General features: G+C 35.4%; 1 protein-coding gene and 1 non-coding gene across 2 annotated transcripts; one reads left to right on the forward strand and one right to left on the reverse strand.

Moving 5' to 3' along the window:
• Positions 1-2,941: 2,941 nt before the first annotated feature.
• Positions 2,942-7,801, forward strand: LOC115698914 (MLO-like protein 12). Its single transcript, XM_030626117.2, has 14 exons — positions 2,942-3,220; positions 3,314-3,371; positions 3,455-3,684; positions 3,814-3,930; positions 4,269-4,329; positions 4,452-4,540; positions 4,911-4,988; positions 5,563-5,651; positions 5,820-5,869; positions 5,993-6,033; positions 6,141-6,314; positions 6,779-6,814; positions 6,897-7,025; positions 7,173-7,801. Exons 1-14 carry the CDS (start codon positions 3,101-3,103, stop codon positions 7,650-7,652), a joined length of 1,752 nt encoding a protein of 583 aa, XP_030481977.2. The 5' UTR covers positions 2,942-3,100; the 3' UTR covers positions 7,653-7,801.
• A 10,093-nt stretch (positions 7,802-17,894) lies between these two features.
• On the reverse strand, positions 17,895-17,996 carry LOC115701654 (small nucleolar RNA R71). Its single transcript, XR_004008645.1, has one exon. It is a non-coding gene; the product is annotated as a small nucleolar RNA R71 (small nucleolar RNA).
• Positions 17,997-20,443: the final 2,447 nt, after the last annotated feature.

Here is a 20,443-nt window from a genome sequence, read left to right on the forward strand (position 1 = left end):
TGATTTCATCCATAATCTCTTCATCAGGTGACCCAGTCTCATGGTCATCAAAGACTTTCCTTCTAGTGATCACCCCCACTGCACTGGGGTCACTAAAAGTCTTGGCTCGGGTGCGTTTCTTGGTCCAAGCCATAGCAGGCAACCAGTCTGACGATCGAGCAATGGTCACAATAGCCTCAGCAAAGATATACTCCCCAGATGGCTCAATGGGTACCCCCACCAGAGTGGTACACTCACTAGGAGAAGGAATATATGTCCACTCTTTGGGTAGATAAGAGCGTATTCCCCTTCTTAGTTCCCAAATATGTCTAATGTACGCTTCACCGCCTATCGTCTCCCGGTAGAGATGGGCGGAGGTCTCAAACTCACTACTAGAATGCTCAACTTTAGACAAGTTAAACGAAGGCAACTTGGAACAATCTTCAAACAAAGAGTTACAAGAAAGGTCTTTGTCTACTTGGTGGCCACCTCCCCAATAGTCGCCATAGTGCATCTATAAAAAAGGAAGACCAAGGAGGTGAGTACACTGAGTAATGCTAGTAGGATATCTAAGAAGGACTCACCTACTAGTACAAAAAAAGAATGAGAAAGGAAAAAGAAACAATACATACATGACAAACAAAATATTTAAAACGAAGGACAATCATTCATGTAACTAAATGAAAGAAGTAACAACGATAATTACACACTTCAAAATTTTACTAAGTGAGTAAGGAAAAAATAATACATGAAATTATATATATATATATATATATATAAGTCTCCAAGAAGTAGACAAAAGGCAATTATCATCAAACCCTGTAGCCCCATCTCAGCAGAGGCGGAACCAGACGACGAAATAAGGAGGGGCCAAATAAAATGTATTTTCACCTAATTTTTATAGCATGTAGTATTTTATAAATTAATATAAGAAGTTAATTAGCTTTATACAACACAACGTATATAAAATAATAAGAAATAATAAAGGGCACATTATAGTGCCAAGTACTATAAAAATTGGCATATCGTTATTGGTGTAAAATAATATCGAATCCTAAATATTTTGATTCAATAAATAATATAAGAAACCGCTAACCACTTGTAAAATGTCTTATTAATATGGTATTGGATACCATAAGAATACATATATAAAGACACATATAAATATATATCATACAAAATTACGCTTCAAAAATAAATTATATTAATCATTTTTTTGTCACTTTTTACCATAAAATAGATAACTAATTCAAATGGGCTATTGGGTTTGGGCTTCTTTTTTAATTTCAACTTCGCAATTTATTATTAGGCTTAGTAATAAGAGAATTATCACATTTTTCTAACAAGTAAAATCTAATTATCCTAATTTAATATATATTATGTATATTCTTTTCTTTTTCTAAAAAAATAGGGGGGGGGGGGGGGGGCATGGCCACTCCATAAACATATGTAGTTCTGCGACTACATCTCAGTCACCTCGAGGTACTAAAAGCCTGACCTCCATGTGGTGGTCTTAGGTTAGTGAATCTCGACCTCCACATGGTGGTCTCGGGGGTGGTGCACCCCTCCCCCCCACATCCATCTTGGCAAAAAAAATTAAGCTTGAAGGGGGCTAACGATTGTGGTTTGGCTTCGGGGTGACATCCTGACAACCACATGCTAGTCTCAAGGTGAGACACCCCCAAACCCCAATCTCGGGGTGTGTAAAAAAAGGCAGCTCGGGGTGTATCTCGAGACCCCCTATCTCAAGTTAACACCCCACCTGAGGTATATAGTCTTGGGTCTCCAGGAGGACTTTTTTGAGCCTCGGGGTGATACCTCCAACCACCATGGGGTGGTCTTGGGATGGTATACCCCAACCCCCACATGGTGGTCTCAAGAGTAGTACCCCCAACCTTGTCTCAACATGCTCCCAGTAAAAAAAAATTGGGCACACGTAGTCTCGAGGTGGTCAACACCAACTACCCATAGCTCGAGCTCTGAGTACCCACATGCTCAAGCCTATTCTAAGGTGTGACTAAGACTTAGTCTTAGCGTACCATCTAAGACCCCATCTCAGGGTGTACCCATCAGAACATATGAAAATTGTGAAAATATTTTCACTTTATAAGAATATGTGCACCTAAGATATATATATGTCAATTATTTTTAACAAATTACATTAATCTTAATGTTGACCAAATATTTTAGAAAGGTTAATTACTAATTTTTTCTCCTGAACTTTGACATGTAGTAAATCGTGCCCCCTGAACTTTTTTGGCCGTTAAAAATTCTCCCTGAACTATTGAGATTGTTAAATTTAAGGACTTTTGTCTAATTTTATTTAATTTTATTGTTTCAGTGATTGTTTATGTACTAAATCATGCTCCCCAGACTTTGATATCTACGAAATCATGCCCTTCAAACTTTGATATGTACTAAATCATCCCCCTTGAACTTTCATCCATCTTAGAATTTTTTCACTAAAATTAGACAAAAGTCCTTAAATTTAACAATCTCAATAGTTTAGGGAGAATTTTTAACGGCCAAAAAAGTTCAGGGGGTACGATTTAATACATGTCAAAGTTCAGGGGGAAAAATTACTAATTAGCTTTTTAGAAAATAGTGTTAGAGTGTTATTTGGTGCATATTTTGATGCACTTATCATTACTCTAATTATGTAAAGCTAAAGAAGAAGAAATGGTGGTGCAGTTGATAATATTCTAGCAATATTATCATATCTTCAAATGCATAGCCATGTATCAAGTAATTAATCAAGAATTAGTAGGACAATTATGTTGATTACGTTTCCTTTATTGTTTATTTAATTTGTAATCTCTTGTTTGTACGGAGTTGCATGTTGGACTACCAAATTAGTCGTGATGATGTACTATTGATCAATACGTAGCTTCCAAATCTCTCTTTCTGCAATAAAATTTAAATAAAACCTCTATCCGTAGCACTATAGTACAAACATGTGAAAAGTAACAACTATAAATAAGAAAGTGATGTGTGTTTGAAAAATAAAATTAATTAGTGGGCAAGCATTTATAAATACAATACACATATGTAATATTATCCAAAACGATAATAAGATCAAAGACTCAGATTAATAGATCAATTGAGAAAAAGAGAGAGAAATATGGGTGATAACAATAGTGGATCCCTTGAACATACCCCAACATGGGCTATTTCTATATTTGCTTTATTTTTCTTCTTTGTATCTTTTGCTATTGATGGGGGTCTTCATTGTCTTAACAAGGTATATATATTTATCTATATGCATCTTCTGCATAATGATTTCTCTTATATGTATTTATACAGATAAAGTTCTTCATATTATTTTTATGACCAGTTTCTTAGGAAAAGGAAAAGAAAATCTCTAAACAGAGCTTTGGAAAAGTTCAAGACAGGTTAGTACATACACAAACTTATAATATATAAGATGTAGGCACAGATTTATAAATAGCTATTAATCGTGTGTGTAATGATTCAGAAATGATGAAGATGGGATTGATATCATTGTTACTGACGGTATCTGAAGTACCAATATCAAAAATCTGTATAAGCCAAACATTGGTAAACTCTTTTCTCCCATGTGAAAATCCTTCCGATGAGTCTGCAACAACAGCTGAATATGATCAATTATCTAACTACAAATCCAATAACAGTACCACCTTCTTTACCGATGCCATAAGTACAAATGAAAATTACTGCGACTCAAAGGTAAATATTTTATGGTCATATCGGCTGAATGTCAGATTGTGGTTCAAAATTTGTAAGTGGACATTCATTTGATTCTGTATTATTTGTTTTATTGAGTTTTGATAATATTATGTTACTTTTAATGAACAGGGGAAGGTTTCTCTGATTTCAAGAGATGGAGTTTTTCAGCTAAACATTTTCGTTTCTGTATTAGCAGTGTCTCATGTACTATACTGCCTTGTTACAATGTTTCTTGGCATGGCCAAGGTATCTACAAGTTTAATTAATTCACTAAATTTCAATATACAACATGAGAATATGGTATTGATGTAGTAGAATTATATATGGACAATAAAGGACACTATATTTACAAACTTTTTTTGGTAATTTACATATATAAATTTTATCATGTATATATTTGAAAGATTCCTGAAATTAAATAAATGAATAATTTATGAAGAGTAGTTATGACAAGAAAACGAGTTTATTTGTTAAAAAAGAAAAAGAGTTTGTATTTAATTAGTAGGGTCATCATGATGACCATTAGTGCCCTTACCACGGCAGTATTAGACATCAATATCAATTATGTAAAAATTAACGAGCAGATGAGGAAATGGAAAGCGTGGGAAAGTGAGACTCAAACTCTCGAATATCAAATAGCAAATGGTATGAATATGCTTCTAACTATACTCTTTAACCCATATATACAACATTTCATTTACATGTATAAACATAAAGTTTTCGTGTGTATAATAACTCTTAGTTTAATATATTTATACATGGAACAGATCCAAGGAGGTTCCAGTATAGTGATGAAACCACATTTGGGAAACGACATTTGAAGTTCTGGAGTAAATACCCTGTTTTGCTTGGCCCAGTAAGTAGAATGTCAGTATCTTCTTGGCATTATTATTATGTCATTTTTTCTGAAGCCAAAAGGTCAAATTATATAGTTGCCCTTTACTTCCGTTTCAACTGGAAATTATTTGTTCTAACCAACACAACCCAAAATAGTAAGGATTTCAAAGTCAATTATGTAACATAAATATACAAACAAAGAAAGGCACGTGTTATTCATATGAATGAAAAAACAACATAATGGAAAATACACAACTTTCAACAAATTTGAAATTTCTAAAAGTTTGAACCTTAATTGTTTTTTTTCTTTTTTTTTGGAGAAAACTCACCCACAAATATGTAACATTTATATTTGATCTTATTATCACAATGTCATTTTCTTTGGTTAGGTTTGCTTGGTGCGACAGTTCATTGGCTCAGCAATCTCAAAAGCCGACTACTTCACTCTTCGGAATGGGTTCATTACGGTAAGCTGTGTAGCACCATGATTTAAGATCATCATCATATAGCTACACATATACATATATATGGTTTCATTTTGGAAAGTGAATAAGATTCTATAATCTTTGTTATATGTGATTAGTTTGTTTAAGTAATTAATAAGATAATTTAATCTTACTAAAAAAATTAAATAATTTTTTCTTTTTTTCATTTTGAGATTTGGAGAGGAGCTATTTGAATCTCAGACCTCATAAAAGCCATGTAATACCACTAAAATATACCTGTCATCACTAATTTTATCATATTTAATCAACAGCTTTATATATATCATTCGCGAGAAGAAAAACAAGATTATATCTTCAAAGTTTATTACTGAAAGGTTGAATTCAATTCATGGACTTTCCTTTTTCATTTTTTTAATTTAACTTGGATTTTATCCTATTGACCATGAGAAACAGAGTAATGATAACCCTATTAAACTATGAAAGACTACAAAAAGTTAGTCAAATTCACATCAAATATTACATGGACATAATTTAAAATCATAAACCAAGCACATTGTACTTAGCTCTCAAGGTTTCTAGTAATGTGGTTTCACAGGCAAACTTTGCTGAAGGCAGCAACTTCAATTTCCAAAAATTTCTTGCCAGAGCTTATGATAATGATTTTGAACAAGTGGTTGGAGTCAGGTAAGACTTTCATCAATGCAACTCAAATTTGTTGAAAGAAGAAAGACCAAGCTAGCCAAACATGTGTACAATTGTTTTTAGATATATAATTCTTTTCTATATATATAATTCTTTTCTATATACATATACAACTACAGATAACAAGACTTTTGACACTCACTCTTGCAGATTGTGGATCTGGATTTTCAGCATTCTATTCATATTCTTCAGCGCCCATGGTAAGACTGCAGCTTACTCTAATCTAAATTTCTTAGGAAAAAATGTTCTAGAGTAAGTACTGCATATTTATAATTATATATACTTAAATTGGTAATATGTGTGACTTCTTGACTTGTTTGCAGTGTTTTACAATCATTACTGGTTACCTTTCATTCCTCTAGGGGTAAGATTTAAACTTCACCAAACTCTGTTTATACTTTGTTTTATAACATACTTATAATTGTCTTATTCACCTTACTCACCATAAAGTATAAATATTTTATATTGAAGATTGCTCTGATGGTGGGAGCAAAGCTGCAAGTCATAATAACCAAAATGTGTGTGGAGACTCACAAGGAAAATCCTGTCATTCGTGGAAGTTTCATTGTGAAACCAAACGATGATCTTTTCTGGTTTGGTCGACCCCATTGGCTTCTTCATCTCATCCAATTCATCTTAATCCAGGTACTTAATAACATGTATTTATATATTCTTGGTTGATTGTGCAGAGTTCAATGATTTAACTCATGAGTCATGAAACTACTGAACCAAGCCAATATTATTTACTGTGATGTTGGTCAGATCACAGAGTGAGCAAATATAGTTGACATGCTTTACTTGCTTGTTTCTCTTCATACATCAAACAACAATGGGGTAAACACGAATGTCATAGCCGTGGTAGTCACCTTTTTCTCTTCTTTGATTCATTTTGATGAAATAGTATAATGCTAGTAGTAGCACTGCAAAGCTTTATTATTCATGGTTTTAAAACAGAATATAATGGTGCTTGAAGTTGAAATATCCATGTATGTCTAGTATGATGTTTAGTATTAATGATCATAGTCATAGATTGTAGAAGAAGAGAAAAATCGTTACCTTATTATCTAGGAGGAATATAATCTAACAAGTGCCGCCAAAAATCATTGCAGAACTCGTTTCAGCTAGCATTCTTCACTTGGACATGGGTAGGTATATATTTTACGTTTGGTCATGAAATATTTTGAAATCCTAAAATAACTGATGATCCCCCATTGGCAACAACAACAGTTCGAGTATGGGCAAAAATCATGTTTTCATCGCGAAACAGAAGACTTGACAATCACAATTTCCATGGGAGTTATTGTGCAGTTACTTTGTGGTTATGTCACCTTACCTCTCTATGCACTAGTTACTCAGGCAAGTCTTAATCAAATGACCAAAACCCCACCTTACTATTTCCTATCCTAGTTATTTAAAGTTTCGTTTTTTTAGAAAATTTTGGGGCATAAGAGGCTCTGATCACCTCACAACCTTTCATCCCTGAAAATGATGTGTTTTGAACAGATGGGCTCAGGCATGAAGAGAGCAGTTTTCACAGAGAGTGTGGCGAAGGGTCTGCGGAGGTGGCTGAAGAACGCAAGAAGAAATGCTTGGAAGAACAGCTCCACTTCCAGTCCAAGACGGTCGTCGATTTCGTTGCAGTCGGACACGACTGACGCGTCCGTTTCTGAGGAACAAATTATGTACAAACACATTCGTTCTAGGTCTGCAGAAATCACAGAAGCGGAAACAACAACAACAACGACTACGACGACGACAACTACCACTCCATGCGAGCTGATGGTGGTGACTGATCACATAGAAGAAGAAGAAGAAGAAGAAATGAATCATAGTAATAATAATGATAATCCGAAGATGGTCACCAGAGGAATCTATGACGGTGAGATCTCATTCGGAAGTAGCTGGAAGAAAGTGGAAATTAGACAGGACAGTGGAGAAATTACTTCCATAGCTGAGGAAGAAGATGCCTCTGTTATGTTTTGACTCAACCTAAATTTCAGATGATCAATATAAAAGAATGTAATTAATTTATAGTATATTATCATATATACATTATGTCCACACACAACAAATATATACTACCATAAATATTTATATAAATATTGTTGTGATAATATTATCACTCGAATCGAATTAGATGAATTTAGAACAAGAACCAACAAGAACAAGTAATCAAAGAACTAATATGAAAGTTAATGATAAATGAAACAAAACTTAATAACTGAAGCACAAACCATATAATGGAGAACAGTCTTACTGCTGAGGATCTTTATTTAATAATTAATGTTCAAACACAAAGAAATTACAAGCAAAGATAAGAAATTACCAGCACAAATTCTTCATATAAGAGTTATAGGATCAGATACACCTATACTATGTACAACTCTCTTCTCTCTTAGCTTCTCTTACCTCTGAAAATGATCACTTAGGTTCCCTCTTTAAGACTTAAACTAGGAGTTAAATATATATACTTGTACAGTTAGTGAGCTGTTAAGAAAAATCAACTAACATAACTGACTCTTATCTAAGGGGTCCTCAGTCATAACTGGACAATACTTGAGACTGAGTTACAGAACAATTCCAACTTAATTCAGCTACTAGTATTGAAAGATAACATGTTCTCAAAGAGCCAGAGAGGCTCATCAACATTTGTCAATGTTAAGTAAACTCAGACAATATCTAAGTTTTGGTAAGCTATCACTTTTGGTGAGCATATCAGCTGGATTTTCCTTAGTTTTAATCTTCTTGGCTTGAACTTCATCTCTAGATACAATTTCTCTAATGAAATGAAACTTCATGTCTATGTGCTTTGCTCTCTCATGAAGCATTGGATTTTTGATAAAGTGCAAGACATTTTTATTGTCACAGTAGACACAGATTTCATCTGAGTTCAGACCAAGTTACTTTGCCAATCCTTTAATCCAAACTACTTCTTCGAAAGCCTCTATAGCAGCCATGTATTTGGCTTCAGTGGTTGAAAATGCTACCACTTTCTACAAATTTGACTTCCAGCTAACAGCCCCTCCTAGGATAGTGAAAACCAGACCTGTCAAGGATCTTCTGGTATCCAAATTAGCTGCATAATCACTGTCCACATACCCAACAACATCTCCTTTAGACCCTGCATCTCCATTAAAGACCAGGCCTAGGTTGAGAGTACCTTTTATGTACCTTAGAATCTATTTAACTGTTGTCTAATGGTAGTCACCAGGATCTGCCATGTATTTGCTAACAACACTTAGAGCATGATCCAAATCTGGCCTAGCACAAACTATGGCATACATTAGACTTCCTACTACACTAGTGTAAGGTACATTTTCCAAGAGCTTCCTTTCCTTTTCAGTCTTGGGACATTGCTTTTGAGACAATTTGAAATGAGCAGCAAGAGGTGTTGTCACAAGTTTTGAACTGAGCATATTGAACTTTTCTAATACCTTCTTCAGATAGCAGGCTTTAGACAGGTTGATAACACCAACAATACTTTGGCCAATGTCAATTCCTAGGATCCTTTTTGCCTTGCCAAGATCTTTCATAACAAACTCCATGCTCAGTCTCTGTTTCAACTCAAAAATATCATTTTTATTATTTCCTACTATTAAAATATCATCAACATATAAAAGGAGGTAAGCATTGTTATCAAAGTAAACACAGTGGTCAAATTTACTTTTGTTGAAACCTATTTTAGTAATGAAATCATCAAATCTGATGTTCCATCGCCCTGGAGCCTGTTTAAGGCCATAGAGAGATCTCTTTCGGAGGCACACTTGATCTGGATTTCCATTTGCTGAATCCCTTAAGTTGCTCCATATAGATTTCTTCCTCAAATTGACCATATAAGAATGTTGTTTTTACCTCTATTTGATCCACCTCTAGCTTGTCTCTTGCTGCTTTGGCCAATATTACTCTGATTGAGATTTGTTTCACCACTAGTGAGAAGATTTCATTAAGTCTATACCTTCTTTCTGTGTGAAACCTTTGGCTACTAGTCTAGCCTTATATCTTTCCATTTCAACACCCGGTATCCCATCTTTGTGCTTAAATATCCATTTGCACTCCCACTGGCCTTATACCCTTCGGCTTTCGCACCACTATCTAGGTTTTAATTTTCACCAATGATTCCATCTCATTGTTCATTACCCCTTTCCATTTTGTAGCCATCAGGTCTTTTGAGAGCTTCTTGTACTGTAAGAAGTTCAACATTGATTTCTTCTTCAGCTTCAGCTAGAGCATATGCAATGAAGTCTAGATAGCCTAGCCTTTCAGGAGCCCTGATTTCTCTTCTCTACATGTCCCTTGCTAACTGGTAATCTCTCAATTCACTTTGTTGAGTGTGCTCATCTTGACCAATACCACCAGTTTGTTTTTGAAAATTTATTGGTTTTTTAACTTCAAATCGAGTTGTGTTTTGCTCTTTATTGATGGTTGCATATGCTTTATATTTCATAGGCATTTCATCTTCTCTAAAAACCACATCCCTACTAATGATGCACTTCTTGAAACCCTCTTCTAAGCACCACAGCTTGTATCCCTTCACTCCTTTGGGATATCCAATGAATATGCACTTAATAGCTCTAGGGTCAAGCTTATCTTATATAATATGTGCATATGTTGTGTAACTAAACACTTTTAAGTGTTCATAGCTGGGTTTCTTGCCTGTCCAAACTTGTTGATGGATTTTGAAATTTAAAGATTTTAATGGACACCTGTTTATCAGATTGCATGTTGTATAAACAGCTTCTCCCCAAAAATTTGTTTCAAGATTGGCTCTTTTTAACATGCATCTAACTCTTTCCAATAGAGTTCTATTCATTCTCTCAGCCACCTTATTTTGCTGAGGAGTTAACTAACAGTGTTATGCCTAGCAATGCTTACACTGTTGTAGAATTTATCGAATTCCCTTGAGCAAAATTCAAGTCCATTGTCAGTTCTCAGTTCTTTTACTTTCACTCCAATTTGATTCTCTGTAAGAGTTTTCCAAGTAATGAAATTGTTAAGAGCTTGATTCTTAGATTTCAAGAGTATTACACATACCTTTCTTGAGTAATCATCCACAATACTCATGAAATAATTTGCTCACTTAGAGATGGAACTCTAGATATGTTAGGCTATTTTTAGCCTAGCTTTCGGGTTATTAATTAAAGTTATTTTGAGTCATTTATGATGTTTTAGGACAAAATTACACTTGTTTTCTGTGTTTTCAGGTTTTGTATAGCTGTAAAAGTCCGGGGCTTCAAAAGTGTGACAAAGGACCAAGGCGAGCCAAGATAATTGAAGAAATAACATTTGGTTCATTCTTGGCCACAATGGATTTATTCGTGGCCACGGCCAAAACTAGGCAGAATGGAGGAGACTTGGTTGGCCCAGTCACCGTGGCGAGCTTAACCGTGGCCACAGCCAAAGCAGCCCTCGTCGCAGTGGATTTATTCGTGGCCACGACCAAAATTAGGCAGAATGGAGGAGACTTGGTTAGCCCAGTCACCGCGGCGAGCTTAACCGTGGCCGCAGCCAAATCAGCCCTCGTCGCAGTGGATTTATTCGTGGCCAGGGCGAGATCCTAGCAGGGAGCATCAAAATCTGCTTCGTGATCTCACCGTGGCGAGGTTTCGTATGAGGCCAAATTCTTCTTTTCTCAATTCTTTGAAGTTATGGACTGATTCTATTTAAATATACTTCGAGTTAGGAAGCAAAAAGGGATAATTTTAAACCTAGAAGCAGTCAAAGACGGTAGGAAGAGCAAAGTGGTAGCCTATAATTGTTCCACCATCAGTTTCTTTCTTCTCCTTTTATTTATTTTATGTTAAATTATGTTTTAGTGTTATTATGGATATGACATGAACTAAACTCCCAATTTAGGGATATGATGATTGTTAGATGATGTTTCTTTAATTTAGTTAATGTGATTATTAGTTTTCTTCTCTTATTGTGTGATTTGCTCTTATTTGTTTTATTTACATATTTTACACTGGCCATCTTAAATGTGATTTTTAATCCTAATATGAAATTTGAGAAGTGAATATTAGGAATGCTCTAATAGGACAAACATAAGTTTTGATGTAAAATGAGAGTATTTACATAACTTATGTGATTTTTAGATTCTGAATTTAATGCAAGTTATATGTTAATTTACTTCAGAGATGCAAGTAGATAATATATGATTTAGGACCTTAATGATCTGAGAAGAGTTAGGTATAATTTGATAATCTGTCATCACCAAAAGGGAGAGAATTAATAATTAATATTAACAATTGGAGAACTGAACTAACAGGATTCATATTCCTAAACATTCATCCATAATTAATTACCCTTTTTATTGTGATTTTCTTGCTTTTAGATTTTCAGTGATTTAATTCTTTAATCTTTTTATCGATTTTACCAAATAGAAACACAGATCTAGTTTAGTGGTACTCACTAACAATTTCCTGTGATTCGACCTCACCTGTGTGAGTTTAAAACTACAATAGATTACGTACACTTACGTAACAGCTCATAATTTTCTTAACAAGTTTTTAGCGTCGTTGCTGGGAAATTGATTAAATATTGATATTACAAAAAAATTAGATTAAATTCTACTTTGGTTAATTCTTTTTCCTTATTGTTAATCTATTTCTTTTAAATTTTTCTTACTCTATTTTAGGCATTGGGAGTGCATGTGACATCTAGGACAAAGTGTAATACTGCGTGTTGATCCTTAAATTGAGAAGACCTGTTGTTAGGCTAAAATTAGTCTAAGTTTCGGGTCGTATTTTCGGTTAGTTTTCACTCTTTGTTTCTAGTTTTAGGACTATTTTACGCTTGATTCTTTTGTTTCAGGTCCTCGGGTGTTTAAAGAAAGTATTTACAAGAATTGAGGACAAGTGGTGAAAGAATTGAGAAGAAAAAAAATATATATATGTTGCTGCCAAATCCCGTCGCGACGGGCAATATCCCAGTCGCGACAAGAACTGGCAGAAAGATTTTCAAGAATTCGCAGCTTAACCCCGTCACGACGGGGGCTTTGCCAGTCGCGACGGGGACCCCAGTGACGGGATTTTTGGACAGTTTCGTAATTTCACGAATTTTAAAGATGAGATTTGGTTTAAATAGAGAGAGTTCGTGAAAATTAGGGATTATTCAGAATTGGAGCCCTAGAAACAAAGGAGGAGGCTAGAAGAGCAGCTTGTGGCAACTTGGATCAATTGCTCCAACTAGTTCTTTCTCTTCTCTTTAATTTTTCTATGCTATTTTCTGTTTCAATTTTAATTATGGATTTGATGATGGATGTTTTGAACGAAACTCCTATTTAGGGAGAATGATGAATGTTGTTTAAGTTTTTCCTAGTTAATCAATAATTGTCATTCCTCCATCTTGATTGTGAATACTATTCATATTTGTGTTTAATTTCCATGTGCAAGATTGATCACCTTTTACATGTTTTTATGATCTTAATTCGAAATCTGAAAAGTGAGAATTGAGAATGCTAAAATTGGATAGTCTAGGTTTTGATGTGAAACGAAAGTATTTACATAGCCTTTGTGACATTTAGATTATTGCTTAATGCTGATTTCATGTTAGTTTAATTAAGAGATTAATTAGAGAGCATGAGATTTAGAACCTAGAAGATCTGAAAAGAGCTAGGTTAATTTATAATCTGTCATTCACTTCAAGAGAAGGATAACAATTAGACATTAACATTGGTAACTTAACAACAGGATTCGTCTCCCTATTCTCTTATCTTGATTAATATTTACTTGTTTCTTTAAGTTTCCTGAATTTCTTTATTCCTTTTGCAATCATAAATACTTTTGATTTGCCAAATAGAATTATAAGTATAGTTTAGTAGTAATTAATCCAATTCCCTGTGGTTCGACCTCACTTGCGTGAGTATACTACTTGATTGCGTGCACTTGCGTGGTAATTAATAATTTTCGCAACAAGTTTTTGGCGCCGTTGCCGGGGAATTGTATAAAGATTGATATTACATAAAATTATACTAACTTCTACTTTGGTTAATTCTTTTTTTTTTTTTTGCTTATTTCTAATCTGTTTCTTTTAGATTAAATTTTGTAATATTATTAAAAATTAAATTTTGTTCTAATTTAGTTTTTCTTTTTAGTTTTAGTATTAATTTTGCTGTTTCAAATTTTTATCTTTTAATTACTAATTTAGTTTTATTTTTTTTTTAATTTTACTAATGTTGTACTTATGAGTTTGACCTGCAAGATAAATCGAGATGTTATATCTTGAGGATTTTGCCCAACAATACAATGAATCATTCTATTCTGCTTGGAGGAGATTTAAAGAGCTTGGAGAGAGATGTTATCCCACTTTCTCAAGTGGATGTTTTACGTGGCTCTTTTATAATGGACTTGATGATGAAACAAAAAGTTGGGTGGATTATGGAGCAGAGGTTACTGGAGAGCCTTTGTTAAGGAGAGGCCATGAAGCAATAAATCTGTTGAATGATATGGCAGATTTTGATTATGATTGGCATTGGAATCCATCACTTCAAGGTTGGAGTCATCAATACCCTCCTTATTGTCCAAACTCACCCCGACCAATTGAAAAAGAGGAGGATATACTATCACTTCCAAAAGAGATTAATCGATTGGCGGACATGGTAAAAGCTCTATGTGATAATTTAATGGCGCAGGATTCAGAGAGTTTTAAGGATAATAACTCAAATAACGAAAGTTATGAGAGTTGTTTGAATATAATAGAAGCACCATCAGATGAATACATAGAAGAGACCGAGCCTAGAATTGAAGAGAAAGAATCCTTTAAAGTGGTTGAAAATTTGGATACATTGGAAGCTTGCTCAACAAATGATGAACTCAATTTGGTGAATGAAGAAACATCCATCCTCAATGATGAAATTATTGAAGATCAAATCACAGTCAAGGATGTGGATGGTCATGAGGAAACTGAACAACCAAGTGAGAGGTTATTTGAGAAAAGCAAGAAAGAGGTGCCATTGGTGGTAGAAGAATCACTTGTAGTTGTTGATTTGAGGTTGTCAACACCACTATATTATGAACCACCAATGGACCCTTATTTTCCACTAATGCCGCATTCTCCATATTGTATTCTCTTCGAGTTACCAAAGGCTTCTCCCCAAGCACATCATCCAAAGTCTTATGTTGTTGGTGCTGACTTTTGTTCAAACTCATCGCTTGCCAAGCTTGAAGGCAAGTATAACAATACTTTTCAAGTTTTCTTGCATGACGCTTATTACGGGCGTCAACCGCTTGTTGATGTGGCGCGCAGGTAAGTATCTCTCAACCACAATTTTATTTTAACACATTGGGGACAATGTCATATTTAGTTTGGGGGGAGAGATTTAAAAATTTTATTTTCTGCACTTTAATTTTCTGTGTTAGTTTTTTTTATGTTTTAGTTAAGGATGGCAATAAGCTTGACGATAGTTGTATACTGCTGATTAGTGTGATGTGTTCTGAAATTGTAAAATAACTGTGTGCTTGATTCTGTTAACTCTTTGGATTAGTTTGGATGCTTAGAAACCTGTGTTTATCTACAAATACTCAATCTGTGAAAATTGTTATAATTGTTTTACTATAGTTTGTGGTAAGATTGACAGGATAGCGTAGAACTTGCATGTTTATTCTTTTGAGACGAAATCCTTGATAGTGTTCAATTGGAATATGATTTAGGCATTTGTTGGATAGTTTGAGCCTTTCAAGCCTACCATGAAATGATTATCCTTAGTTAACCCTCTTGAGCCTAAACTTGTTTTGTTCTTCACCTGTTGGAACCGAAATATGTATCCACACTTTTAATTTTGTCCTCACTATTTTATCAATGATACCATAAGCTATATAATTAGTTTGGGGGAGCAAAATGCATGGTGTGAGAGAAGATAGAAAAAAAAACGTGCAAGATTGAGAAAAAAAAAAATATAAGTTGTAAGATCAATATCACTGAAAAAGAATATATTGAAAAAAAAAATATATATATGATTCAAGAAAGATAATAAAATTCAGTGATGTTGGGAAAAGAAAAAAATTTCTCAATCATGGTTAGTTGTGGGAACACTTTGGGAAATCTGAAGTTAAAAGAAGCTTGTGGGTTATTTGTTGTGCTTATGACATCTTTAGCAAAAAAAAAAATTGTTTTTCCTTTTCCAAATATCTAAGCCATACTTTATAAACCTCAAAAAGTCCTATTGATTCCGAAAGGATGTTGTCAATATTAGTGGAGAGAGGTAAGCATGCAAGCATATGAGTTATCGGGTAGTGGAATGGTTGGAAAGAGTAAAACCATTATAACATTGTTTCGAGCGTCAAGTCATCTTGTGTTTGTGCAGTATGTGACAAACTGAGCATCTAAATTAATTGTTAGAGTTGGTGGAATTGAAATTCTAGTTTGAGCAATAGAAGAGAACAACACATGAGGCAGTAGTATTGTGATTATCTGATAGCGTAGTTAGTAGATTAGTAGTTAGTAGTATTTATCTTACTCGAGGGCGAGTAAGAATCTAGTTTGGGGGAATTTGTTAGGCTAAAATTAGTCTAAGTTTCGGGTCGTATTTTCGGTTAGTTTTCACTCTTTGTTTCTAGTTTTAGGACTATTTTACGCTTGATTCTTTTGTTTCAGGTCCTCGGGTGTTTAAAGAAAGTATTTACAAGAATTGAGGACAAGTGGTGAAAGAATTGAGAAGAAAAAAAAAATATATGTTGCTGCCAAATCCCGTCGCGACGGGCAATATCCCAGTCGCGACGGGAACTGGCAGAAAGATTTTCAAGAATTCGCAGCTTAACCCCGTCCCGACGGGGGCTTTGCCAGTCGCGACGGGGACCCCAGTGACGGGATTTTCGGACAGTTTCGTAATTTCACGAATTTTAAAGATGAGATTTGGTTTAAATAGAGAGAGTTCGTGAAAATTAGGGATTATTCAGAATTGGAGCCCTAGAAACAAAGGAGGAGGCTAGAAGAGCGGCTTGTGGCAACTTGGATCAATTGCTCCAACTAGTTCTTTCTCTTCTCTTTAATTTTTCTATGCTATTTTCTGTTTCAATTTTAATTATGGATTTGATGATGGATGTTTTGAACTAAACTCCTATTTAGGGAGAATGATGAATGTTGTTTAAGTTTTTCCTAGTTAATCAATAATTTCCATTCCTCCATCTTGATTGTGAATACTATTCATATTTGTGTTTAATTTCCATGTGCAAGATTGATCACCTTTTACATGTTTTTATGATCTTAATTCGAAATCTGAAAAGTGAGAATTGAGAATGCTAAAATTGGATAGTCTAGGTTTTGATGTGAAACGAAAGTATTTACATAGCCTTTGTGACATTTAGATTATTGCTTAATGCTGATTTCATGTTAGTTTAATTAAGAGATTAATTAGAGAGCATGAGATTTAGAACCTAGAAGATCTGAAAAGAGCTAGGTTAATTTATAATCTGTCATTCACTTCAAGAGAAGGATAACAATTAGACATTAACATTGGTAACTTAACAACAGGATTCGTCTCCCTATTCTCTTATCTTGATTAATATTTACTTGTTTCTTTAAGTTTCCTGAATTTCTTTATTCCTTTTGCAATCATAAATACTTTTGATTTGCCAACTAGAATTATAAGTATAGTTTAGTAGTAATTAATCCAATTCCCTGTGGTTCGACCTCACTTGCGTGAGTATACTACTTGATTGCGTGCACTTGCGTGGTAATTAATAATTTTCGCAACACCTGTAGAAGAAATAGAAGAAACAAAAGGCAAGAAAGGAGTGCAGCAAGGGCTGAAGAAGAAGTAGTCATGGCTGAGAATGTTAATGGCAGCAACAATGGCGATAACAACGATAATAATGGAAATGCAGTAGAAGACAGGCAAACAGCCGTAATCCACCCGATTGTAGCCCGAGGGACTATATTCTTCCAACTTTGATGTGGGTTCAGCCTTGTATAAGACCACCCGCCATAGAAGCCACTAATTTTTAGATAAAGTCAGCCATACTCCAAATGGTGCAGTCTTCTATTCAGTTCGGTGGACTGCCCTCTGAAGACCCAAATCTACATCTGTCTAACTTTATGGAGTTATGTCAAACATTCAAATAAAAATGGAGTTAGTAATGATGCCATTCGTCTGAGACTATTTCTATTCTCGCTGAGGGAGCTAGCCATGAGTTGGTTGGTGTCCTTGCCACCCAACTCCATTGCTACATGGACTAACTTGGCAACAAAATTCTTGTCAAAGTTTTTTCCTCCAGCTTAAGCTGCCAAGCTGGGAGCAGAAACTAATAATTTTTGTCAACTGGACAACAAATCTCTCTATGAAGCTTAGGAGAGGTTCAAGGATCTCATTAGAAAATGTCCACATCATGGAATCAAAAAGTGAATGTTGGTGCACAATTTCTACAACGGGCTGATTGGTAATACTAAAACAATTATAGATGTCGTAGTTGGTGGGGCATTTATGAGAAAAGTGCAAACGAGGCGTATGATCTGCTTGAAAAAATAGCTATGAATAACCGACAATGGCCAACTGAAAGAAGCCAGTCTAAGAAAGTTGCAGGCATGCATGAGGTAGACACCATCACCAAGTTGACAGCCCAAGTGGAGGCCCTAACGAAGTTAATGGCTGTGCAGGAAAAATAAGCTCAGGTCACTTGTGAGCTATGCAGGGACCCTCATACCTATGACACATGCCCCGTGGATGTGGACAGTTTGCCAATGGATCAAGAAAAAGCCATTAGGAATTATTCTTAAGATAATAATTATGGGTACAATCAAGGAGGGGGTAGTCGACCAAATTTTCGAGGGCAGTCCTCTAATCAGCAGTAGTAGGGGTTTTACCAGTAGAGAAATCAGCCCCAGTAAAACCAACAACAGCCGCAACAACAAGGTTCTAGTGGAGGGTCTAGTCTTCAAACAGATTGCTAGTACAGTTCATGACAGAGACTAGATCATCCATAAAAGCCTTAGAGAATCAGATGGGGCAATTGGCTACTCAAATGGCTACCCGCCCTCAAGGTAACTTTCCAAGTACAACGGAGGTGAACCGAAAGGAAAATTGTGAGGCAATAACTTTGAGAAGTGGGAAGAAGTATGAGGGGTCTAATGAGAAACAACAAGTGGAAGAAGAGGTTTAAGACCAGCAAGCATTGACATCAGAAGAGAAGAAGAAAACTGAAAGTCTCACATCAAAAGAAGCAACGCCTCCGATCAACATTGAGCACCATGTAAAGATCTCTTATCCTGCAGAGGCTCCAAAAGACCAATTTGGACAAGCAGTTTTCAAAGTTTTTAGAAGTATTCAGGAAGTTTTACATCAACATCCCTTTCACGGAAGCCTTGGAACAAACGCCAAGCTATGTCAAGTTCATGAAGGAAATCCTGCCAAGAAGAGAAAATAAAGAATTATGAGACAATGGCATTAACCGAAGAGTGCAATGCAATACTACAGAAAAAACTCCCTCCTAAAATTAGAGATCTTGGGAGTTTTACCATACCTTGTACCATCAGAAGAATAGAGGGGATGAATGCTCATTGTGATTTGGGAGCAAGCATCAATTTGATGTCGCTGTCAGTTTTTAGAAGATTGCAATTGGGAGAGGAAGCCAACAACCGTAACCTTCCAGCTTGTCGATCATTTGTTGGCTCATCCAAGGGGGGTCATTGAAGATGTGCTAGTCAAAGTAGATAAGTTTATTTTCTCAGCAGATTTTATTGTTTTGGACATGCAAGAAGATAGCAACATGCCCATCATCCTTGGGAGACCATTCTTGGCAATAGGCTAAGCATTGGTAGATGTTCAGAAGGGCAAATTGAAACTGAGGGTGGAAAGGGAAGAAGTGGTTTTTAATGTTCTTAAGGCAAGGAATTTTCCAAAGGCTAGTGATAACTATTTCTCTGTTGATCTCGTGGACACAATAGTGGAGAAGAAAAAATTGATTGAGGATTCGTTGGAAGTGAGTTTAATCGAAGAGGATTTAAATGAGCAAGATGTGAGTGAGGTTATGGAATATGCAAAATGACTTGACTCCTATGAGCCATTGAATAGAAAATACTTTGAAGAGTTAGGGGTCGTTCCAAGGAGGCATGTCTCGTCTGTAGAGAAGCAACCAGAGCTTCAGTTGTACTTCCTAATCATTTGAGATATGAATTCGTTCCTAGTCATAGTGTCAGTTTCACTTTCTAATGTGGAGATTGATAAATTGTTGAGAGTACTTAGAACACATACAAAGGCCATTGGGTGGACATTGGCGATATCAAGGAAATTAGTCCCTCAATAGTTTTGCACAAAATTTTAATGGAAGATGGAGCTAAGTCGAGCATCGATGCACAACGAAGACTCAATCCACCAATGAACGAGGTAATGAGAAAGGAAGTAGTAAAGTGGTTAGATGTTGGTGTGGCCTACCCGATTTCAGACAATAAATGGGTAAGGAACATTTGACCAAAGCCCCAATTCTTTCGAAGTCGGTTGAGGGAGAGTCGTTATAACTGTACTTAGTCGTGTCAGATCATGCTATAAGTATCGCATTAGTGCGCGAAGAAAAGGTCTAACTTCTGGTGTATTATATAAGTAAAAGATTGTTGGACGCATAGTCTAGATATCCTATGATAGAGAATTTTTCCTTTTGCTTACTAATCGCCTTGCGGAAGCTGCAACCCTACTTTTAAGCCCATGTCATTAAGGTGCTAACAAACCACCCTCTCCGCCAAGTATTACATAAACCAGAGTCATTCAGAAGGTTATTAAAATGGACTATGGAGCTCAGCCAATTTGACATTCAATATCAACTTCGAGTTTCCATTAAAGTGTAGGCTTT

This window comes from Cannabis sativa, chromosome 8 (assembly GCF_029168945.1).
Source record: "Cannabis sativa cultivar Pink pepper isolate KNU-18-1 chromosome 8, ASM2916894v1, whole genome shotgun sequence".
NCBI lineage: Eukaryota > Viridiplantae > Streptophyta > Magnoliopsida > Rosales > Cannabaceae > Cannabis > Cannabis sativa.